At 39.2% G+C, this 26,047-nt stretch overlaps 1 protein-coding gene across 3 annotated transcripts in view; it reads right to left on the bottom strand.

The window, feature by feature from the left end:
* Positions 1 to 26,047, bottom strand: part of SPIDR (scaffold protein involved in DNA repair) — a 409,626-nt gene that overhangs the window by 214,958 nt on the left and 168,621 nt on the right. For all 3 annotated transcript variants that reach the window (XM_063079984.1, XM_063079986.1, XM_063079985.1), the window contains exon 8: positions 20,620 to 20,839. In XM_063079984.1, coding sequence (XP_062936054.1) covers positions 20,620 to 20,839 — 220 coding nt within the window. The remainder of the gene's footprint in view (positions 1 to 20,619; positions 20,840 to 26,047) is intronic.

Raw genomic sequence — 26,047 nt, 5'->3', positions numbered from 1 at the left:
AGGTGTTCTGAAATGACCTTTTCCCTGTGGTCATGGCACTTCTCTCCCCTGAAGGCTCTGAGCAGCTTCTTGTGAACAGTCCTCTCAGCTTTGCAGACTCTAGGGAGCTTCTCTGTGTGCTGCTCCATGTCAGCTTGGGGAAGTACCTGGGGCTGTTTGAAGTGATCCTTGCTTCCACTCACCATGGCTTTCCACACTTTTGTGGGCTCAGTGGGCTTCTCCTCCTCTTCCCTTGGTGATTTCAGGATGGCAATTTTGTGCTTTAATCATTGCTTATTGATTCTTTGGTCACAGGGGGAGTGATGCCAGGGATCTTAATCCAATATTTTACAGTTTTCTTAAAGGTAAAATTTACATACAATGAAATGCACAAATTTTAAATGAACGTTCACTTAGTTTTGACAAATGCATACAATCTGTGTAACCCAAGAAACCATCAAAATGTAGAACATTACCATCATGTCCCCTAAAACCTTACAAAACTCTTTGTCCTCCTTTTTACCATTAATCTTGGAAACTAAGAGCTACATTATAATTCTACATTTTTCACTTACCATATACATAAAAATGTCAAATAATATTCCTTTCTCCCCAGATCTTTCTCATATATTACTGAGGAAGTTCAGAAAATGCCACTCCAAAATATGACTCTTTGGTATGCTGATCGCTTTGAAGTGCAGGCACTTGGAAAACAGCAGATGCAGGCAGAGGCTTTCTCTGTGCTCCTCTCATCTGCCTAAAGATGGACCCTGCAAAAGGAACTCAATTTTCATAAGTCTCCGACCCAGTAATCTTACTGACCAAGAGAGTTTAACTCAGATCACAGGAAAAGAGACAGGAGGCTGACCCTACACCCAGACAGATTATCACCTATTCTTCAGATGGCTGTTCCAAGACTGCTTTTACTATTAGAGACACATTTTCTATCTGCATATCCAGACAGCTTTCATTCACCACACAGTTCCTCCCTTCGCCCTCCCATAATTTGTTGCCACCACTTCCCCAGAAGTCCCAAGCCCCATTCCTTTTTGTAGCTCAGGATGCTATATAAACCTCAATCATTTGACCCTCTTTGAGTCTCATATTTTGTGGGATTCTGGTCTATATGTACATAATTAAGTATGGTCTATTAGTCCACTTCTGTTGCTTATAATGGAATACCCGAAACAAAACAACTTATAAAGAAATAAAATGTATTTCTTACAGTCTAGAGGCTGGGAAGTCCACAGTCCAGGTGGCACATCTGGTGAGGGCCATCTTCTGGGTGGGATCTCTCTACAGGGTTCCGTGGCAATGTAGGGTATTACATGGTAAGAATGGGCTGAGCAAGAGAGAGATAACCTGCTCACTTGCACTCCTTATAAAGCCATCAGAACCACATCCATGACAACCCATTAAACCACCAATCCCTTACTCCATGAATGAGTCAATCCATTTACGAGGGCACAGACCTCACAATCCAATCACCTCTTACAGGCAGCCCTTCCTTCTAGCACCACATTAGGTATTAAGTTCCAACATAAGCTTGGAGGGGACATTCAAACCACTACATATGGGTTTTTCTCCTATTAATCTGTCTTAGGTCAATTTAATTCATAGCCCAGCCAAAGAACCTAGAAGGGAGGAAAGCCATTTTCAGTCCCCTACACTGCAAACCCCAAATGAAATATAATGACCAGAAAATACCATTACACTTTGCAACATCATTAACACTGTGACATTGTGACTAGGAAGTCAGTCAGAAAATAAGAGCATCCACCATATATTAAAGAGTAAAATCACAAAGACAGCTCTAGTGCATGCGGTTCTGCTGTCCTTCAAGAAAAAGCCTTCACCTTTTCTGCAATTACTACTCACACTGGGATTACCCACATGGGATAATACTATTCAGTTATCCCATGAGGGCAGCCAGCTTCAGACCTCTCTTTGCTACTTATCTTGAATTAACTTTTTAGTATCTCTAATTTTTGCTTTTGTAACAAAGAATGGTTGCATTTATCAACATTCCACCAGAAAAGTACTGACAAGGTTAATAAAATTAGTATTAAAGACACTAAAGTTTGGACATCAAAAGATCTTATTAACACGTGGACTACAGTTTTCTTCTGAGAAACTAAGCCTGTTCCCAATGAAGGAATTAATCACTATAAAGGAATGAAGAAGAATCCTCTCAAAGGGCCCCAGGAATCAGACGCTCGGACCCTTTCTGCTGACTCGGCTGGCCTGGACAGGAACGACCAGGCACTGGCCTCTCCCTGCCTCTCAGCTGCTCCCCACACGCACTCTGAAACCCAAGCCAGGCCACAAGTGAGAACACAGGCTGCCCGCTGATCACCGAGAGCACTGAGAACACTCGATCCCAGACTGTGCATTTTCAGTTCATGTGGACAAAGCTCTTCACCGTTCCGATGTTTGACATCACCCATCAGCTACTTACTAATAGTATCTGTGACTGCAGAATGCTTGGAATTTCCTCATTTGTAAGGGCTGGAAAGTTTCAAGCACAGACCTTACATTTTAATAAAATGGTACATGCTATTACATCTAGGGATTTAGGACATCTCCCTCATGGATTATTAAATTAGAACATACTCATCTAATCAAAAATTTAACCCATACAGTAAGAGACAAACATGTTTGTGTCTGCAGCCTTTAAACAATTCTATGAACACTATATAATAACATTTTAAATAAAGTAACCACTTAAATTGCTTTCTTCCTAATTTTTCACTTGGGACATAAATCCATCTTCTCTTTTCTTTACATTCACCTTGGATCTTCAGTACCTACCACAGTATCTGACACCAGGCAAGTTCTCATCAATAGTGACTGGATGTATTTTGATACATTAGGTAGGTTTGAAACAGGCAAATAATGGTAAAACAGGGGAAGAAATTCTCAAAGATATTATTCTACTTTTTCTTCCATCCTGAGCCTCAATGAGGTAACTTCACCTTTGTAGACCGGTGGCCACAATCTCCTTTTACTGTGATTCACTTTAAAGTTCACACACAGTGAAACAAACAAGATACCTTGGAATTTGAAATATCTTAAACATTTTGCTGTAGAGTAAAGCCAGATGATCTAATCAAGCATCATTTTAAAAACAAACGAACAGAAATTAGATGGTAAACACTAAAGAAACTATCACAGTCCTCACAGCACTGTAGACTTGAACTATTAGTTTTACTAAATGCGGCTGATTTCCCGAGCATAAGCTATTCTATTTTTAAAATTGGTAAACTTTGCTCTCCCTAAATTACAGTTCCATTAGCTTATTAAAACTTTCAAATACAATGTGTCCCGAGACAAACTGCCCCGGGCTCCTCGCTTCCCTGGTCTGGAGAGAGCAGGCTGCCTTCAGGTCATTTTCCAGCTGCTGCTCGTCACTGAAGTTTTAACGCCTCAAGGAGGAATCTCAGCAACGGCATCAGGTGCAGCTCTTACTGCACATTCCGCCTTTACTTGGGGAGCTAAGTTGGCTTTGGGCTATGTTGCTGAGCTCATTACAGAGGCCTGTTTAGGCCACTGTGACAGAAGCTGCACCCACTGCAGAGCCAGGAGGAAACTGTCTCTTAAAAGATCAGATACTTTCCAGCACGGTAAAACAGAATTGTGCCCCACGTCCCTTTCCCTTAACATTTTACCTCCTGACTTTATACCACTTTCGGATGAGATGAATGCCTCCCTAACTAAAACAAACAACAAATAGAAGAAATTACTCAAAAACAAATTCTATATTATTATCATAAGCTAGGAATGACCTTGATGAGCAGCTGCCTCTGCTAATCAAATATGGCTTCAGATCAATTATTCAAAACCGAAGTAACTTTCTGTGGTGAACATTCTCCTACGCTCAACAGGTTTAGAGCTGATAACCTTAGGTAAAGCATTCAGTTACACATTGTATAGCCAGTTTATCTTGAAAGGTCCATCTGATGTCACACTGTAATTACACTTTACGTGCTCACTTTGGCAGCACATATACTAAAAATTGTAATTACACTTTACGAGCATTTTAATGAGATTTCCTTTTTAATATAGAGGAATGAGTGTCTGTGAACACTCAAATATGCTACTGCTTCATAGGGTAGAATCTTGAAGACTTAAACCACACTAACCATGTGTTCAGAGTGAACCCAAAATGTCCTTTCTGGGACGACAGTTGTTCTGCCGCAGGGGTTCCCCTGGCGCCCTTCCTGCAGTGCTGGGCAGGTGCTCTGTCTGGTCACATGCTACACTTACACACTCTTCACTTCCAGCAACCTTAGTTCAGCTGAGTTTTAAAGCATAGCTAGTCGATTTGCACTTAACCAAGAAATGAAGAACAACCTAAATCCGTAATTCCTGTTTTCTCCATCTTTGCAAAGGTGCCACCATCTATCCAGTTACCCCAGCCCAAAACTTTCAAGCTAAAAAACTGTCTCCCCACTAACTCTCATCCTCCTAGGCAGTCCCAGGACCCCATCACTCCCCTCCCCCCCATGTCTCCACACAGCTGGTTGGCACCTGCTCCTACTGCCTTTCACCCTGCTCACTGCAAGAACCTCTTCAGGGGGCACTTGTCACTAGGCTAGATACCCTGGCCCACCCCCAACTCATTCTTCATGTTATTTTTGGTGGGTTTTCTAAAACACAGACCTAATGTACATCCTCTGCTACCCCCTGTGCTTTCTAGACCATGTGTGTTCCTCGCACGCGGTCCAAGCCCTTTATGTCCTGGGTGCTGCTAGCACTCCAGCTCCATCCCCCCGCCACACCCGTTCCCCTCCACAATTGGCCCCTTCATTCCACTCAAGCTAGTTATTTTGTCCCCAAACATTTTTCCCTTGCTGTCCCCAATATCGGTTAGCCTCGCTAACTCACCCTTCCCAGCTCAGCACATTTCTCCTTCCTGTAGGCACCGTCTCTGGAGCCCCTCTGCCTGCCTCTGCACACTCCCGCCCACCAGTGCAGCTGCCTGCTTACAGGACTTTCAGCTCTACCAAGGTCCTGACGTGACTGCACTCCCAGCACTTAGCAGTCTAAAACTATTTGCTGAATGAAACAACGAATTTAAGAATGAAAAAAACAACAGTATAACTTTAACCTCACCAACACTTAATACTTATCAAGAGACACTCTGCAAGAAGTAATGTTTACTGAGTGGCAGCTTAAAGGTTTGGCTTCTTTTTTCTTTCCTCTAAATGTCTTAAAAAGTATTCCTGGATTAGGCATATCAGGACTAGATTTCTTTTTATTGGTAATGTAGAAAACATTACCAATTACCATAAAAAACAGAATAGCTAAAATGTATTGAGCATCTACTATAAATACTACAAAATCCACAATCTCACTGAATAGCATTGAGCTGTTATGCTGGCAGCTCACATCAACATGTATTAAGAGAAATAATCCTGTTTAAACAGGTTATTGTATTTGCTATCCCATATTATTTTCTTTCTGTATTACAGCTCTTCCTTACAAGGAAAATTTTCTGAGGTCTCAGTACCAGACATTGCTGTGCTTTTCTGGTGTAACAGATCTGCTTGTGGGCAGAGCCCTGAGCCTTGGTGTTGACTGAGTCTTCCGCTCTACCACTGCCTGCTTGCTTCTCCTGCATACAGATTTCTACACTCTTTGAAACCTTGTATTTTTGTAAGCCAACTTAAATCCATTTTGGAACAAGACAGGATGCATAATAAACAAGCAAATAAATGTGAACTTCTGACTTAGACACAGGCTTTGGTCCACGAAGAATCAGAACTAGGTCAGAGGTAGTGGCTCAGAGTTATGGTCCTTGGGCAGGTAAGATCAGTGAGGGGCGAGATGCCTCTCAGGAAGGAAAAATCAAAAGCAACACGTAGGGAACTGCATAACTCAGAATGCCACTGGCTGTGTCTTCCAACGTAAGAATTATAGTTCAACTCCGGCTACCATTATTGAAGTGCTTATCTGTAATCAATTTTTAAAAGACGCTATAATATCTTTTTATTAAAATAAAACCAACAAGCAAGAAAACAGACTTTCTTTCTTCCAGTCATGATACTGCATCAGTTTAGATAAGGAAATCCTAACCATCTATCTCTTATCTTTTTGGATCATGTTATATGTCTTCTTGGCTCTGAAACCTTATCACTTATTATATCCTGTCTTCTCCTTGTTTAAAACTGGACATAAAGTCAGCATTACATTCTCCAAGAGATATAAAAGGCAAAAGATATTTCTTTCACAGAAAGGAGTTACGTCGAAGTGCTCATATATAAAAGGTTAATAATTACCTAAAAATTATCAAAGTGATATTTTCCTTGAAACTTTATTACAATGGTTTATTTTTTAAATCAGTGCATTGGTTTTCAAGGTCACTGTTGATCTCTAGATTATCTGAACTTTGAAACAACAGTATAACAAATACATTTATTCCTCAATATTTGGTTTTTTTATTACATGAAAGGCAGGAAAGAAGTTAAAAATGAAATAAACGTGAGATAACAGATCAGACGACTTTACTGTCTTTCATGAGCACATTCTCACTAGCATGTTTGTGGAGCCAGGAAGGGCAGGGCCCACCTGGGGAGGACTGTGCACTGAGTGTGTGTGCCCATGCTGAAGCCACCACACAGTCTGTCTTCTCCTGGCAGCTTTCCTAAACTAGAAGAAAAGGGACTAAAGAGGACAATAACTCAACTACATTTGTCTTCAGAGCATCATTTCAGGACCATATTGCTGCTTTCAAGTAATACAGATAAAAATCTTTTTTTCCCAACACACTCTCTTATGTGCCCAGTGTCACCTGCTCAGTAGTTGAGGTCTATGAAACACTTACATCCAGAATATAAAGCTGCTTCCAAAGAGGTCTAAGGGAACTTGAAGCAATATCAAACAATTGGTTTCCTGTAACTTAGTGAAACTCCTCGTAAAAATGACAATAGTCATAACCCAAGCAGGTACGAGAGCCAAGGATTTTGAATGTTAATTATGACTTAGCCACAGACTGACTTAAATGCTTTCATCAAATCAACTGCACTTAAATTGTATAAACTTTGTAGTATCATCTGTAAAATGCAAATGACAAATTCTACTGATATTCTACAAAAGAGATCAGGTAAAAAATTAACTGTTGGACTGGATTCTCATTTCTCAAATCAATTCTCTCTAAAATCCTTAGGATACTCGATGGCAGAATAAAATCAAACAGGCATTTACATTTTCTATTGCCAGGGGAAAGGTTGTGAAGGCAACTTTGAAGGCAACAGAGATTTATAACTCTGTTTTTACATTATTGATTTGTCTGAAAGAGAAAATATGCAAAATGGCAGCCTGCCCAGTTCGCGGATCTCCCAGAGGGAAAAAGATGCCCTTCAGTCCCATCAGAAAGAAGCCTGATGCTCAGAACCAGCACTTGGAGTGATATTATAATCGGGGCTGAAATAATCTTTTAGGCATTGGTGTTCTCACTTTTTTACCCTTTGGGTTACTCTTACAAGATTATATCTCTGTAGTGGACTGAATTATGTCCCCCCCAAACTCACTGGAGCTTGGATTGTGTCCCCCAAGTTTCACGTATTAGAAACTTAGCCTCCACTGTGACTGTTAAGAGGGTGGGAGATCCTATTACGGTGATTGAAAGGTGGAGCCTTGAAGAGGTGATAGAGTTGTAGGATCCTACAGTAGTGAATGGATTAAAAATGGTGGTCAGGGACATGGTTTTGAGGGCTTTAAAAGAAGAGATTATGTCTCTCTCTCTCTCTCTCTCTCTCTCTCTGTTCTCTCTGCTTCCACCATCTTGCAATGTGAGACCACTGGGTCACTGTCGCAATCATCAGATGTACTTTGGACTTCCCAGCCTTGGAAACTGTAAGCAATAAATTTCATTTTCTTTATAAATTACCCAGTTCCAAGTATTTTGTTATAAGCAACACAAAACGGACTAATACAATCTCTAAAACAGTTAAGGATAGCATTTTTACTGAGGAAAAATTTTAAGTAAGTTCATAATTAATAGACATTCATTTTCAAAATATTACTTTTAAATTCTCATAATACACACAAATATTCAGCATTAAAAGAAGACTTATTTATGAAAAATTTTACTCCATCATATGTTTAGGATTTGTGGTCAAGGATATATAAAGGAAGACTTCCACTTAGCAGTCATTAATCAGACAAGTCTGTTTTCCTTTTGACCAGTTCTCATCACCCAATAAGGAATGCTGAAGGGACTCTGTACAACAGCACCATGCACACTGTGAAGAGAGAACACATCCCACAGGAGACATCTGGAAGCCCAGTGAACATGCTGCTCCTGAGAGTTTTCCTTGTCTGCTAGGCACTAATTTACCAGTAGAGCACTACTGTTAAGTGAGGACTACCCACCTCTCTTGTAAGCCCTCTGTCCTGTAACAGATGAATGAGAATGAAAACTTCCCAAATACCAGTATCTTAGCTGGGTTAGGAAGACTAAACCAGGTACTTTCATAGCTGTAAATACTGCACACAAATTCCAGCCCTCCTTTCAGTTCTTCAGAGATGAGCTGATGTCTAATTTCAAGATGCTGTGGGAAAACACAGAGACTATATGACTATACTGGTCTTGCAAAGCCAACATTTCTACTTAAGCCACAAATAATAATCACTTGCACGCAAGCAGATCACAGTGTAGGAGGAAAGGGAGAAATGTAACAGAGTCTATCGAATGTGCTACACTAGACGCATGTAGATGGCACCACGATACCACACAGGAGAGAGCAACCAAGTTTGCCTGGCACTGGGAGGGAGATGGCAGGGAAAGTACAAAGAAAAGGAGTAGGAGAATTACAAGTTTGCCAGGCAGACCAGGGGTGTAAAAGGACACTCCAGGAACAGTACCCACAAAGGAGGAAACACAGCATGTCACAGTAAGTCACAGTCATTTTGAGAACAAGCCCAGTCAAAGGCCACCTCTATTCTGACCCTTACTTTATCTTATAGATTATTACCTCTATGTTGAAAAAAAATAAAAGAAAAAAATAAGTTAGGAAAACCTTCTTCCAGCTGAGACATGTACAGGTATAGCATGTTATACTTCTATGATATGAACTCAGAAAAGAGAGAATATGCTTGCTTCCGAAACCTTTTAAGCAAGAATAAATTAATATTAAATTACAAAAGGAAATATTTTGTTCACATATATTATTTAATCTGACAGGTCACAGAGTGTTTATCTATCCAAAAGTACTAGTGTGCTAAATGGTGCGTCCTTCCAGAGGGCAACACTGGAGAGCGGTGCAGTGGCTGGCACACCTTCAGAGTCCAGGCGCTCAGCCACACTCGCGGCCAGGAACACAGGGGCTGTGCTTTTTATCGCTCCTCCCCCAGAAGACCATGGCCAGACAGCAGAAATTTTTTAAACAGTTTACTTTTCCAATCTTTACCTTTGTGATAAAGAATACATTTGTACCAATTGGGAGGTCCCATTAGGTATAAAGCATTCCATTCATTCAATAATGTTTAATATTTAACCATAAGTTTATTGCTTTAACCATAAAGTCTTTAACAGGGCTTCAAAGCTGGATCAAAACTGTCTTATGTCTCTCACAAGTAACCACTTGTGTTGCATCAAAATCACTTCCTTTGAGATCAGTGATATCTAGCTTCTCTGAAGTAAATAAACTAGATTAAAAAAAAAAAAGCACAGTGTCCTCTTATCTTAATAAATCACACTCTTTCAAAAACAACAAGTCAGTAGCACATCTCATCTCTATGACTTCACTTGGTTTACCTACGTGTGATCGCAGCAAGCAGTGTTCTACTTGATCCTTTGACACTCGTAATACTCTGCAAATTATGTCACAATTCTCTGTAGAATTTTCACCTGAGTTTTACATGATTTTCCTATTTAGTCATTGTGTGAAGTCAAAGGCTCTGAACCATACAGTTGTAATTATGTTTCTATAGTGTCACAGAGAAAATTACGTAGGAACAGTTGGCTCACAATGGACCTTTCTATTTATTATCATCAATCCTCAGTCATCTTGTGAAAAGGCACAGCAGACATCATCTACCATGTTACAAATGCACATAATGAGGCTCAAAGAAATTACCATAAATGTGGTGTTGGTTTGGCAAGTGCATGTTCAGTACTCTTTCCACCCAGGTCCCTTGCATCTAAAAAATCAACATTTCTCCTTGGCTCCACTGGTCCCTTAACCCAGCAACACTCTCCTAGAACATGGTCACCACTCCTCTCCCTGCAGCCACCTTGTCACAACAAAGGGTAAGGTCCATCAGATGCTAGCTCTCCACCAAGGTTTATTGAGCTTCACAATCAGACCCTGCAAGGTGAAGGTCCATGATTCCAGCCTCTCCCCAGAGAGAGAGAGAAGGCTGGGAGGTGTCAGTCCCACCATGGCACACTTGCTCAGGGTTGTTTGCAGTGAGCTGCAGCTTTGGTAGACGAGGGCTGACTATGGCCCTCCTGCACAATTTGCTACTTTAAGTGACTCTCCATGCTTACATTTCCTGGCATAGAAAATGGGGAAGATAAAGAGTAACAATCCTGAAGGGCTACTGTGAAGTTAAATGAGATTTAGGAATTGGGCACTGTGCTTAGCATATGGTGAGAACGCTCATGTAAAAGTCAGCAATTATCGTTCTTGTATTATTTGTAAGTCTAATGATTAATTAGTTGGGCATCACTGGAATTTTGGAACCCTGTGAACTCACAGATTTGGACTTTATAACAAAAAAATTATTTGACCTTAATTCAATATACCCATTCTTAGTATCAGAACTAAATTTTACTAAAAATACTATTTAAACTGGATGGGTATATTTACAGATATAATATGCCTCCACATCCACATGTGTACTACACGAGTATGAATTTTGGTTAGATAAGTACTTTATGAACTGCAACAAACACCAGAGAATAAGTAGTCAATAATAACTTTTAATTGCTCTTTTTTTCTACTAGCTTTTATTGTGATAAAACATACATAACATATATTTTACCATTTTAACCATTTTTAAGTAGATAATTCAGAGGCATTAAGGATATATACGATGTTGTATCACTATCACCACTATTTCCAGAATTTTTTCATTTTCCCAAACAGAAATTCAGTACGCATTAGACAATAACTATCTATTCCCTTCACCCTTTGGTAAACTTAATTCTACTTTCTGTCTCTGTGAATTTGCTATTCTAGGTAACTCAAGTGGAATCGAATACTATTTGCCCTTTTGTGACTGGATTATTTTGCCTAGCGTAATGTTTTAAGGTTCATCCACGTTACAGCATGTGTCAAAATTTCCTTCTTTTTTAAGGCTGAATAATATTCAATTGTATGCATATGTTGTGTTTTGTTTATCCATTCATCTGATGGCTATTGTAAATAATGCTACAAACATGAGTATACAAGTATCTTTCTGAGTCTCTCCTTTCAGTTCTTTTACAAATATACCTAGAAGTGGAATTGCTGGATCATGTGGTAATTCTATGCTTAACATTTTGAGGAACAGCCAAATTTCTTTCCAGTTTTGGTGGATTGCGTGTTTGTGGGAAATTACCCATTTCATTTAGATTACCAAATTTGTTGGTGTTCAGTTGTTCACAGTACTCTCTTATAATCCTTTTTATTTCTGTAAAATCAGTAGTGATGTCTCTTCTTTGATTTCTCTTTTTCCTTGCTCAGTCTAACTAAAGGTTGGTCAATTTTTAATGCCTGTGTTTACATCTGTAAATTTCCAACTTCACACTGCTTTCATGTCATCTTGTAAGTTTTGGTATATTCTGTTTTTGTTTTCATTCATCTCATGTAATTTCTTCTTGGACCCACTGGTTATATAAGACTATTTAATTTCCACATAGTAATTCATTTTCCAGTTTTCCTTCTGTTAGTAATTTCTAGTTTCATTCCCTTATGAACAGAAATGATATTTTATAATTTGGATCTTTTAAAATGTATTAAGATGTATATTAGTTTCCTAGGGCTACCATAACAAAACACCAAAGACTGGGTGACTTCAACAACAGAAATTGATTTTCTCACAGTTCTGGAGGCTGGAAGTCCCAGATCAGTGTCAGTAGGTTTGCTTTCTTTCCTTATCCTGCCTCTCTCACTGCATCATCACATGTCACTTTCTGTGTGTGCACACATCCTTGACCTCTCTTCTTCTTATAAGGACACGAATGTTTAGAAAAAGAAACGTTCTTGGATTTTCTCTAATATTTTTCTACTCTGTTTCTTTATGTCCACTCTAATCTTTATTTTCATCCTTCTGCTAGCATTTAATTTAGTTTGTTGTTCTTTTTCTCATACGTTAAGGATGGCTTATGTCAAATTACATTTTTCTTGTGTTAAGCCATATTTTCCTGTTTCTTTGTATGTTTTTAATTTTTGTTGAAAATTGGTCGTTTAAGTATTTTGTTGTTATCTCTGGAAAACTAATTCTCCCACTCCTCAGGGATTGCTCAATCTTACTTGTTAAGAACTGGAATCATTCATCAGTGGCTTTTCCAGATTATATTTGCAAGGTATGTGTTCCTTGTCATGTATGGTGGCTGATATATCTGCTCTGTTTCTCTGCTGTCAGCCAGGAACCTGATAAAGATTCTGTAAATGTCTGCCTCCCAAAAGTGGAGGAGAGTTAGATAAGTACTGTCTCTTTAAATCTCCTGGAAGCCACTTCAGCCCATGGGAGTAGAAGCAATGTGTGCAGCCTCTCAGTGACTGAACAGAGTAACCTAGTAACCGGCAATCAAAACATATAACCCTGACATACTGCCCACCCTGGTTCTAGCATTCTGCACTAGGACTGTGGAACCGGGGAATGCAGCATGGTAGTTGCTACCACTAGAAAGGCATCCACTGAAACTAAACAAAATTTACCATCCTCTTCATCAAGCTCTGCCCTGGATCTGAAGGCGTTCAAACTAGACTCTAGAGTTCCCAAACAGACACTTCAAATAGCTCCCGCTAGTTCAGTAGTTGTTCAGGTAGAGGGATGGATTTCTGGAGCTTCTACCACCTGTCATGACATTGCTCCCCTTAGTTGCTCTTTTTACTCACAATCTTGGAAGAGTGTGGTCATTTGTTTGTTCATGTTTGTTCAAATGTTCCCCTCCGTTTCTGCTTCCTTCTGTTGGAAATCATAATGTACATTCGCATAAGAGAGGCTCAGCAACTGGCCCACATTTGAGCAGCCTTTCCCAAACTTACTTGACCACAGAACACTTCGGTCGTATTCCTATGAACACCCTATAGAAAATGTCATCTGCTTTACTTCCTCCTTCATGGAAGCATGAATGACTGCCTTCCTTCTCTCTCTCTTTCTGGTTTTTCAAATTTTCCAGATTACGTTCATGGTCTTCATTTTTTCCTTTTCAAATTGCACCAATTTTCTCTCCTATTTATTTCCTCTCAAGACACTCTATAATTTTGGTGGGTAAAGATTGTCTTCCTAGCTGTCCCAACTGGAAGATAATCCCACCCAGTAAACAAACCTTCCATTGTTAGCACTGCTTTGCTCCTAGCAATAAGAGCCAGCACCTAAGTCTTCATTTTAAAGAATCTCAGGTGGCATGTATAGAGTAAGAACCAAAGCTTCTGTGAACAAGCCTGTGGGCTCGACCTCAGTTCTCTGTCACTTTCCACACATGGATTACACTGAAAACCCAGACCAGCTGACAGTTTCTCTTCTAGCATCACGACATCTCTTGTGTTGACTCAAGGCTCTAGCTATTGTTAGTACCAAAAAGGTACTGTTGACTGTGTTCCATAAATCTGTCCCAAGTCTCCCCATTTTAGTGAACTTATTCAGTGTCAGCATCATTCACTTATTTGCTCAAGCCAAAAGTTAGTTGTCTTCCTACTCCTTTTCTTTCCTTCACATACCACATCAAACCCATCAGCAAATGCTGTTGCCTGTGACTCCAAAATATATTCTGAACCCACTGTTCACCACTGTAGTCCAAATCATCAGCTTCTTTCATACTAGAGCTACTCCCAAAGCTTCCCATATGCTTTCACTTTGCCCCTCTACCCCCAGACACGAAAGTGTGAGTGAAGTCCCATCCGTCCTCTCCTGGGCAGCAGGGGGATTAAATCCCAGCTCTTTATCACAGTACACAGGTTCTCCAGCCTCACTTTCTGTCACTCCTGCCTTGGAATATCCACTTCATCCACAAAATACTACGCACACCCCTGCACACCTCATGCCGTGCCATTCTGGCTTTTGTGTTTATTCATGTGGTCTCCTCTACTTCAAATGCCCTCACAGTCCCTCCCCTGTACTTTCCAAGTTAGCCCTTATAGCTCAGATAGGACATCACTAACTCCAGGAAGCTACCTCTGACACCAAATCTCTCAATCTGTTCTCTCCCCAGAGTGCACACACACACACACACACACTCGTACATAAGTGCCCACCCTACTGACCTACCTACAGTTATGCTTACCTGCTCGGTGTTCTCAGATCCCCCATACACACCTCTGTTACTAGCATTCTTTCTAACTTGTTTATATTACATTTCTCTTCCACCACACTGTGAGCTCCTTAAGGGCAGAGATAATCTTTCACTCATTTTGAACACTTTATTCCCACTTTCTAGTATAAGGCCTATTATATAGTGAGTAAAAATTCTATGAATGTTTTTTAATGATTGTGGAAATCAACAGTCTTCCCATTCAAAAAGGGAGCATAACAAGATCGACAAAATCTTCATGATGATTTAATACTCAACATTAATCATATAGTTGCTGACTGCCTTCTATATATCAAGCATTATTTTAGGCACTGAAAATACGGTAGTGAAAAATTTTGATTTGGAAATTTTAGCCAAAGCAATCAGACAAGAACCAGATAAAGAAGCCTAAGTATTGGGAAGGAAACAACAAAATTATTATTTTAAGTGATATAACTGCACAAACAGAAATGTTTTATTGTGTAAAACAGGCATACAAATTGATAGGAAAGGCCTTAGGACACTAACAAATATATTGGTAAAGGTTAAGAAAAATAATTTACAAAAGAGAAGCTGTCACCAGTAAGTAAATATGGTATAAGCAAAAGTATCCAATTTGACTGGTACCAAGTGCTCTACTATGATGACTTAACCATACCAAGAAGTCACAGCAGCAGCAAAAACAAATTGTATACCTTTTAAGATAATAAAACAGTTTATAAAATCTATTCTAAAAAATAATCTGAAGTACATACCAAACTATATATTCAACAATATCTACTATAGTGTTATTTATGATAGCAAAAAATCCAATATGTACTGCATGTTGAGAATATGGAAAGGATTAAAAAAATTATATCATTCTGTGCAGCCATAAAAACTGCTCAGTGTAGCATTGGTGTGACCAAGAAACTGGCAGCAGTGGAAAGAGGTATAACCTTTATAGGTTACTATGGTAACAATATATCAAAATGCTCAAAACCTGCTCTTATTCTATGACCAAGAATTTCTACTTCTAGAAATATCCTAAGAACATAATCAGAAGGGGATGTAAGGATAAATTTTCTATCCAAGCACTGTTTAAAACAATACAAAATGGGAAGCAACCTTAAAAACTCAAAATTGCAGACCGTGTAAAATATGATACATCCAATGTAATGTTTTGGGGGGTTTTTTTTGTCTTTTTTGTGACCGGTAAGGGGATCGCAACCCTTGGCTTGGTGTCGCCCACACTGCGCTCAGACAGTGAGCGCACCGGCCTTCCCTATATAGGATCCGAACCCGTGGCGGGAGCACAGCTGCGCTCCCAGCACGTCACTCTCCCGAGTGCGCCACGGGGTCAGCCCATCCAATGTAATGTTAAGTAGTCATTAAAAAGATGGTGATGTGAATTTACTGATATAAAGCGATACAGTATTTATGGTAATGGACAAAGTCAGATTTCACTCTCTCTCCATCTTAGAAACTATATTCTGAGGGGAAACAAAGCATCTGGCACAGGGGGCAAAAACAAATATTTCTGAGTGAGTGAATGAATGAATAAGTAAGGTAAGAGGTGTCCTGGTTGTCCCTTGATACTCACATACTCACCTTTTTCTGGCATTAGCTTTAGTGGTAGGACATACTCCATCAGCCAGGTGGGTTCTACATTCTGCTCTCTCCAAATACCATCACAGAAAATTCCATCATTTGCTGTTCTTTTTTTTTTCTTTTAATCCATATTCAACTTGTGAGAAGTTTCTTTGGAATTACTTTATATTTAAAGCTTTTTGTTTCCTTCAGTTGTAAAAGTTGTTTATTCATTAATTAGTAAATGTTGAAACTATGTGATGGGGACATGGAATTCATTATACTATTCTATTTTATATGTTTGAAATTTTACAGATTAAGGTGTTTTTTATAAATTGCTTGGTATTATATAATTCTATAACTATTTCAAAATGCAATTAATCCTACATAAGGTATTTTACTTCTGCATTCATTTCAGGTTGGTAGAGCCAGGGTAATACTACATCTCACAGGAACTGAATGAGAACTTATTAAGCAATATCTACAGAGGGGTCTCAGCTCCTTGAGGTCAGCAGTCACTGTACCTAAACTCACATTTTTTACTAAAGGACAAATAGGAACATCTAAAGGCTACTGTTTTTTTTTTTTTTAAATGTTCCCATGTCAAAAATCAGTTTAAATGAATACAAAAGGATTTTAGTGGGGAAAAGAATAGACATTACAGTCGAATGTTTATGAATTATAATTTGTAAAAAGCCTTTTGAAGATTATACTCTAAACTGTGCTTATCAAGGGGAAGTGTGATTACTTGAAGAGGTGGGGATAAGAGGATTGACCTTCTACAGTGTGTATTTCTTACTTTTATCTTTTACAATACATATATAATATTCTTAGATTTGAAAATAAAACAAAAAAGAAAAGATGTAACTATAGGTAGAAAAATTCTAAAAAATAAGATTAATGAGAGATGAGTAGCTCTGGCAGTTATTAAAATACCATACAAAGGTATAATAATTGAAATAGTATAATAACAGCATGTGCAAACACAGCTACATTAAAAGAACTAGACGTAGTCCAAAATACATGTGGGAATTTTGTGCATGATAAAGACAGCATTGAAACTGTGTGGAGAAAAGATGGAATATTCAATAAAAGATGCTGGGACTCCTGAGGAGCCATTTGTAAAAAAACAAAATTATATTATCTACCTCACCTACCACATAAAAATAAATTCCAAGAGGGCTAGAGATTTAAATATAAAACTTTTAAAAGTAATAATCCATGAAAGTATTAGAATAAAACAATAATTTTTAAATTTCATAGTAAGGAAGGTCTTCCTATCTATGACACAAAACTCAGACGCTATAAAAGATGAATAAAATCAACCACAGAAAAACAGAAAATTTCTGCTTAACAAAAACAAACCAACAAAACAAAGTCCTGCCCTCTAAAAAAGTCAAAAGGCAAATGACAAACTGGGATGAAATTGTAATGCATACTATTGAGGAACTCTTTTTTAAAATCACTTATAAAGAGTTGACAGAAATCACTAGACCAACAGCCTAAGAAGAAAGGTCAGAAGTTATCAATGGACACTTCATAGAAAATAAAATGCACATTGTTCTTAAACATACGGAAAGATGTCTAAACCTATTTCATAATGAGAAAAATGCAAATTAAAATGATAAATACCATTTTTCCAGTTTTTAACTTGGTCAAGATCAATACAGTAGGTTGGTATGGGAAGGGAAACAGACACTTCGTAAATTGCTGGTGGGAATGTAAAATGGTGCCATTTGACAAATTTTGCTAAAATTAAAGAGGCACATATCCTCTCATTCAATAATACTTACAGAAGTTTATCCTATAGCCCTTCCTCACACATGTACAAAATGATGTGTGTAAAAGATATCCACTGCAGTACCATTTGAAGTAACCAAAGAGGGGGAGCAACCTATATGTCCATCCAAAAGGGACTTATTGAATAAATGATGGTATCTCTAAATTGGAAGTCAGTGAAAAGAATGTAGCAACTCTTTATATACTAGTGCACTGTTACTGAATGACCTCCAAGATACATTTTTAAATGTTTGCTACCATTCTTGTAAAAAAATAATGGCAGGAAATACATACATATAGGCATGTGAGTTTATATATGCGTATGTATGTGTTTCACATATATGCACCATCTCTGGGAGGATGTATGAGAAGAGAAGCTGCTATCAGTGGCTGCTTCTGGAGTGGGAATGGAATAGCTGGGAACCAAGTATGGGAAGAAGACTCACTATTCCCTGTATATCCTTTGGTACCTTTTCAATTCTGTATCATAAATACCTACTAAACACACACACACACACACACACACACACACACACACACACATATTTACTTTAAAAATGAAATGGGAAAGGGAAAAAAAGCCATACTAAAGGTGTGTTTATCTAGAGGGAACTATGATGACTTAGGGACCTATATAATGATTCTGAGAGTTTAATGTTACCTGCTTATTTAAAGAAAAGACAAAGGCCAAAAGCCAGGGATATGGAACCCACTAAGACTCTAAAGTTAGTTCCAAATGCAATCCTCAAATTTTCTGTGGCTCACTGTAAAAAAACTCAACATAGCTTGAGTATATATTTAGCTGAAGTACAATAAACTAAAACATAAGCTGCAATTATATATTTATAAAGAAGATAAAACTAGGATACACTGCAAAAATCATATACTCTCATCATCACTGGCTTTTACCATAAATTTCCAGAAAGGAATTCAAATAAAACAACTGAAAGAAAACAAAAAATTACAGTAACAAGATGGGAAGGAGGCACTGTCAGGACAAGGAAGAACAGCTCGTTCACTTGATATTAAAGTTATTCTGAGGCCCTCAGGCCCTAAGAAGTAATCAAAACAGTTGAAAGTCTTGCTGCAGGGAGATATAAGCAAATGAACAAATAAAAGTAATATACTTTAATATGTCTGATTTAATATGTCTATTGTCTAAAGTAATATACTTTAATGTGTCTAACTGAAAGAGAAAAATAATTAGCAAAAACAAAGGCTGTGGAGGGGGGAGTTCAAATTTAGATACGGGACCCAGCAAAGGACTCCTTCAGAAGGTATCACCTGAGTAAAGGCCCAGGTGGGGGGACAGAGCATCCCAGCACAGGGAGCAGCAAGAACACAGGCCCTGAGTTGAGAATGGGCATGGGACATCTGAGCACCCTCACAAAGTCTGGCTGGGGAGGCGAGAGGAGTAGGGGATGAGGTCGCAGGGCCTGGGGGGCCACGTTTAGCTCCGGCTTTGGCTCTGCATGAGGTGCCCTGTTACTGGTGAGCATGGAGCCAAAGGGTGGTGTGACCTGACTTGTGTGTTAACACTTTCGCCACCTCCTGGAAGGAGGGCAAGGTCAGGAGCAGGACAGTTGAGAGATGACTGTAGTAATCCAGAAAACAATGATAACCTGAAATGGGTCATGACGGTCAAGGGGACAAGAAGTGCTAGGCTCTGAATTCTGAAGGGGGCTGCTAGGAGGTTCCTGCCCATAGCGCAGTGGTTATGAGAGGAAGAGGTTAAGAGAGTCAGGATATCTGGAGGAACAAGAAGGTTATTTCCCTTTCCAGAGATGGAGAAGAGTGGGAAGAAGACATTGAGGAGGAAGGTCAGGCACCTTGTTTTACCACGCTGCAGGCATCCAGTGTGTGCAGATTGGCAGAGGCCAGGTTTTGGCAGTTGTCAGTTTGCAGCTGGTGTTTAAAGCTACAGGACTAGAGGAAATCCCCCAGCAAGAGAGGTGGGCAGAGTATAGGCCTGAGGTCAGCAGGACTTCAGCACCAAGAAGCCATAAGAGGGGATGAGGAGGAGTGCAGGAAAGGGGGAAGCAAACCGGCAACAAGTGTTGAGCAGGAGCTAAGGGCTTTCACACAACACAATGGACAGCTGGGGAGGCTGAGCAGGGTCACTATGGACCCCCAGAAGTGCTGATCACTTGCTCTGGATGCAATAAAAAGATCCCTCCTGTGGGAGAAAAGTCTAATTTAAAGACATTCAGTCGATTCCAAATCTGTGAATCTAAGAATTTCACAGATGACTAAAACTTTTTTAACTTGCCAAAAAATTAATAATTAGCTCTTAAAACAGTCTGTTCACATGTTCCCCCAAAAGAAGTAAGATTTTATGTTCATAGTAAAAACTAATATTCCATGCAAAAGACAGCAAACACAGTATCCTTGAAAATAATTTCTGATCCAGTAACAACCACATATGCTCCTGGGGTTCAAACCATATGTCTTAATTCATGCTTTTTATCCTCCCCCTCAAGTGACTAGCAAAGAAATATTAAATTAATGTGTATTCTCCTACTGTCACATAGTGCCCCAATAAAATTATTTTTCTAAGAAGGATAAAAACAAAAACAGCCAGATCTTCTAACACACCACTTGGTCAAGAATCTTAACATGGTTGTTTCCCAAACCCTCTCCCCACAAATTATCAAAAATCTGCTGCTAGAAGTATAAACAAACCATCAGAGACAATACAGTGCTTCTGCTACACAAAACCTATGTCAAATCCTGGCTTTCTTCCCCTGGCATTTCTTAAAGTGACAAAAATGTTCCTGATAAAAATGTCTTTTCTTATGAGACAGACTCACAGTTGGTGCCTGCAGGATTCAGTTCTTCACACTCACCAGGGAGGGAAGATGTGGATGATGTCCAAGGGACGCCCCCTGAGGCAGCCTGCAGTCTCCTTGGTGAAGAGAACCTGCAGGCTGGCGCCAGGTCCGGGGGCCACACCGTGGGAAGGGCTGGTGGCTGGTGGCCCCACCAACTGCTCACACATGGCAACTTGCATGGTGCATTCCTCATAGAGCTCTAGAATTCTCACAATTAATACACCAGATTTTCTACCTAGAAATTGAAAGAACAAAAGCAAAAATGAAGTCCAAATGATACAAGGTTTAACCGTGAATAAAGTGTCATGGAAAAAAGATCCACATTCTTCACCGAGAGAAAAGTCTACACACTTTGAAAGGTAAAACAGACTCTACCATACTCACCATAACATCTTTTATAATCAAAATAGGCCTGTATGATGCACTTAATGTACACTCTTTAAGCAACATAAAACAACGTCTTCTATCATAAAGAAGTAATCTTGCGTGTATGGAAACCTCAGACCCATCATTTCAAGGAGCATGTTCTACTCCAAAACTTGAACCTTTGATAACCACAATAAAGAGAGCATGACCACTGTGCATCCTTCTTCTTTCTCATATGCCCCTCCTCTTCATTACCTGCTTTGATTCTCTGCTTTGAAGTCATGTGTATTGCTAGCTAGCTGCAACTGTTCTAATGATCACAAAGGTTAAAGCTGAGGATTTATGTGGAATGCCAGGTATCAAGGCTCTAGATTTAAATAGATGGAATTCAATCTGGATTTGAGTTCTGGGTCTCTTGGTCAAGTTTCACAGCATTTCAACACCTCAGTATTCTCATGTGTAAAATGGAGATCATGCCACCTGCCCCAGTGAACATTTGTGAGAATTAAATGTGATAAATGAAGTTGAGAGTGTGTGTGGCCTATAACCCAGAAATCCTACATACATGGCCATAAACTATCACATGCACCAGGAGTCTTAAACAAGGATATACATCTCAGTATGATTTGTTAAGAGCAGAAAACTTGACCCAGCATAAATCAGGAGGATGGGTAAATGGGGGGATGTTCAAACAATAGAACACTATACAGCACTTCAAGTGAATGAACCAGATCTATGTGTGTCAGATGGAGAGATCTCAAAAAAAGTGGAGACAAACAGGATATATAGGGGATGGCACCTATAACATAATTTAAAAAAAAAACAAACCAGAAACCAATACAATATTGTTTATGAATATGTATGTATTATAAGTATAAAAATATGTAGAAGGATACACAGAAAAGTCATGATAGCTGCTGTATCTAAGAAGAAAGAGGAATGTGACTCAGGAGGGGATCCCAAGATTTCAAATTTATTTGTCATATTGTTTCTATTATAGAAATATGTAAGGCAAAAAAGAAAAAGGTTAGCAAGTGTTATTAATTCTATGTGGTGAGTTCACTTACGTGGTTTTTAATTTAAAAAATTAAAATAAACTAATTAAATGAGAATACCAAAAGCGAAATATCTAACACAGTGCCCTGCTAATAATAGACACTCACGAACGTGAATCTCCACTACTTTAGCCAGCTGGTTAATAGTGAGTAATGGAAATTAATATTTACATAGTTATAAGTTTTTAGTTACACAGTTTAATTTCATTCCTATTTCTACCTCTTACTTTTTCCTCATTTATTTCCTAGTCAACTTCAAATTTTCCATCCCTTCCTTTGTCTGAGTGCCAACAGCATGTGTCCCCATGGCCAGCAAGGCCACACCACCTCCCTGGAGCACTATTGTGGACAACTACTTCTTAAGGTGTATACCTAGCTGCCTACTATTTCTTAAGGCAAGGAAGGAAAAGGAACGGAGGAAGGATATGAACAAGCACAACATTAAGCTGCTGCGGGTCACCGTGGGGGACAGAAGGAGGAGTGACAAGACCCTAACCAGAGGTGCTGACCAGCAAGTGAACACAGAGCACTCTGTTACAACAGGCGCTTCTTTAATGAAAAAGTAGTTCATCTTCAATTGATGAATAGGGAAAGAGGTCAGGATAATGTGGAAGTCACTTTGGTCCACAATTTTCCTGGGCAGGGCAGCCAGAGCAGTGTGTAGAGAAGTAGGGTCTTCAGAAGCAAAGGGAAAAGCCCTAGATTAGGGGCTACCGTGGCCACGGGAGCATTTCCGGACATATTTTAAAAATAGCTAAAACTTGTACCTTTTACTCAGAGATCATTGTCAATACAGTGCACAGGCCTGCCACCTCCCGCTAACAGCAGCCCCACTCCAGGGCTCCATGACCCCCTGCTCTCTCGAGGGTCCCCTGCCTTGCTCAAGTTGATGCCAGCCAGCTGAGCAAAGGCTTTTGGCTCTGCACACTGCATATTTGCTGTGGCAGCCCCAGCCACACTCTGCTGCCTGCCCAAGAAGCACAAGTTCTCAGTTCAGACACTAATTCTTGTCTGTGCAGCTCAGGTTAAAAAGCAACATAAATTTTCAGTGGTTTGCCATAACCCTAGAGTCCCCACAGACCCTGGCAGACTTTATAAAAGGCAAGCTATTACAGAAACACATAAATAGTATCACAGCAGGAATACCTATGTATCTAAGATGAATCATACTGCCGCTGACTACAGTTTCTTTGAAAGTTTTTGTGATAAATCCTGACAATATTCCAATAACTATGAATTTTGCTCAAGATATGTAACATCAAATAACTTATAGAACAAACATTTTATGATGCTGACCATAACCACAGCACTGCATGCCACAGCTTACTTGGTGACTAAGGGACAGTGCTGTCCTCTCCACAGAGAGCTCTAAATCCCTCCCCACAGAACACCCCCAGAGCCTTGGGGAGAAACCAGCACCTGCCTTCGCAGAAGAAAATGAAGCAATTAAGATCCCCCTTGTCGGAGGGAGAAAAACGCATGGGGTAACCAGTGCCAAATTGTGTGCTTGAGGCAAGCTTTTAATCTGAGCACAAGAGATACTCATTTTACAAACAAAGAAGATTGTTTTGAAATTAGATGAGTGGTACATCAAAGGCCGCCAGGGCAACATTTTCCATAAATGCCTCAAGACTCAGCTAAAATATCACCTCATCCAGGAAGTACTTCCTGAATCCCAGCCAGAAGCAACTATTCTTCCCTTTGAAATCCTCAAATAACTCATCTATATTTCTCTCTCTTACAAGAGTGATCTGTTCTTAAATGGACATAGTATTAGCCATCCCCTGAGTGCTGAGATCACAGGAGAAACACAGGCAGCACACAGTACAGAGCCTTGACCTGCACACGCGGCCACCACCTGCTCTTCAAGATAAAAAAACTAAAAATTAAAGTCACTTGTTCACATGACTTTCTTAAGGACAGAAAGGATCACTAGCAGCTCTAATTCCAAAAATCAAGTATCCTTACAAGCCAAGGACCAAAACATCTTTCAGGTAAATGCCAGTTGAAAATAGAAATCGTAAGCAATGCTTTTCCCCCTTCTTCATCTTGCGAAAACACAGGGCTTATTTAAAATGTTAAGAAGGATAGGGCACCAGGCTGAGAAATGAACTTTGTGACACACCTATCACTGTGGCTGGACACAGTCAGGATTTCAATAGAACACGCAATGGAAAAGAAGAGGATAACTTGTCAAGTATTAAACACCAAAGAGAAAGTGCCACAAAGATCAAATGGAGACCACGAATATTAATATACAACAGCAAAGATGGTCAGTGAAATAAATAAATAAATAAGTAAATATATAAATAAATAGATAGATAGATAGATAGATAAATAAATAAATAAACAGAGAAAAAAGATATTAAATGATTAAGAAACAGAAACAGAAAGATTCATATAGAAAATACACACGGGGATCTAGTAATTTCTATCCATACTTATGTCTAGCAGATAAAACAGAGCTCTTAGTTAAAAAATGGGCAGTATTTAACTTAAAGGCTAACACTGGCTGAATGAATGCTTGAACGAGTGATTTATTTTATCAGCTAATTGCTCTAAAACGTCTTGGGTTTTAAACAACCAAGAGGCTACCAAAAAAACTGAGTCAATGACATAAGAACAAAATATATTTGGACTACTGGGTTAAGTGACTTATTTGAAATATGTAGGTAGTCAGGGTCCATTTATATGCATGTCAATTCAAACACTCCTAAGTGGGTCATGTTGATCAATTAATATGTATTATGAGGACAACAAATACTATACAAGACAGAACAAAGTGAAGCAATTTACTATTTGGGGAGAGATACTGAAATCATCTTCCTATAGAGGACAGGAACATCTGTTAAGTTTTTCTAAGAGAAATACTATTCATAACATAATTGTTGTCATTAACATTAAGTTGTCCCTTTATTTATCCAAACATTAGCCACATGGTAATTTGGGATTTTCCTCCTATATTGTCTCTCTTTATCTTTACAGATATCCCAAAAGGACAATCCAGCAAGTAACTTGCTTTAAAATGCATATTGTTATTCTCTGGAATTGGAAGTTTTTCTCTTTCAGGCCAATTCATTCAGTGGCCGATGTCCCTCCCCCTCACTCCTCACCCAGAATGCGTGTGAGCTGTACAGACACACGCACACACGCTGTTCGCAAGCACAAGGGGTCAGGGATGGATGGACATCAGGGAATTTTAAAGTCCACCTGCTTCCCATGTAGACAGAACCTCTGTCCTTAACAAACACTCTGACACTGGTGACTACTAGCTGTGATTATTATAATCCTCCTTGTTGCATTCACTCCATACTACCATGCTGTAATCATTTTACATTTTATTCTTTTTAAAATGGCATTTTATGGCTTTTTCCCCCAAAATAATACATGCATCTAATACCAAAATGGCTTTATTTGGGGTGTTTCTGTTAGTTACCTGTGAAATTTTAAATAATACCTTTAACCAACTTTACATCCTAGTCTATTAACTTCTGAAAGTGATCTTGGGACTCCTAGCTTTGTAAAACAAGGAAGAGCATATGCTCCTTTCTATGTTCTTCCTCCCCAAAATGCCACACAACTTTAGTTCCACATAATTCTACTTTCATTGTCCAGGTTAACGTTCACAGTGTCTTCTGTAACCTATGCAAAATCTCCACGCTATGGCCATAGTCTCATTCTAAGAGCTAACAAATAATCAACAAATCTACATTAGCACAATTACATAAACAGAATTCGACGCCTGACTAGAGTCCTAGGATTACATTGAAATGAGAATATCCTAGCCTTGAGTCCAATCATTTGACTGCAATAATTCATATGTCAATTAGGCCTTCCAAATGCCAAAAGAAAAAAGGCTGTATTCTCACACCCCCAATATCGCCATTAGAAGTTATAGTTTTCCCCAAAAGTTCATTCCCCCTTTTTTGATAAGAGCCTGTTTATGTTCTGTCTGGGACTAAACACAGTCAGCCTGAGCCTGGGTGGCAGGGAAAGGAGATCAGATCAGAATGGCAAGCAGG

The sequence above is a fragment of the Cynocephalus volans genome, chromosome 15, assembly GCF_027409185.1.
Source record: "Cynocephalus volans isolate mCynVol1 chromosome 15, mCynVol1.pri, whole genome shotgun sequence".
In the NCBI taxonomy this organism is placed as follows: domain Eukaryota; kingdom Metazoa; phylum Chordata; class Mammalia; order Dermoptera; family Cynocephalidae; genus Cynocephalus; species Cynocephalus volans.
The sequence above is the reverse complement of the archived record's forward strand: the minus strand, read 5'-3'. Positions and strand labels throughout refer to the sequence as shown.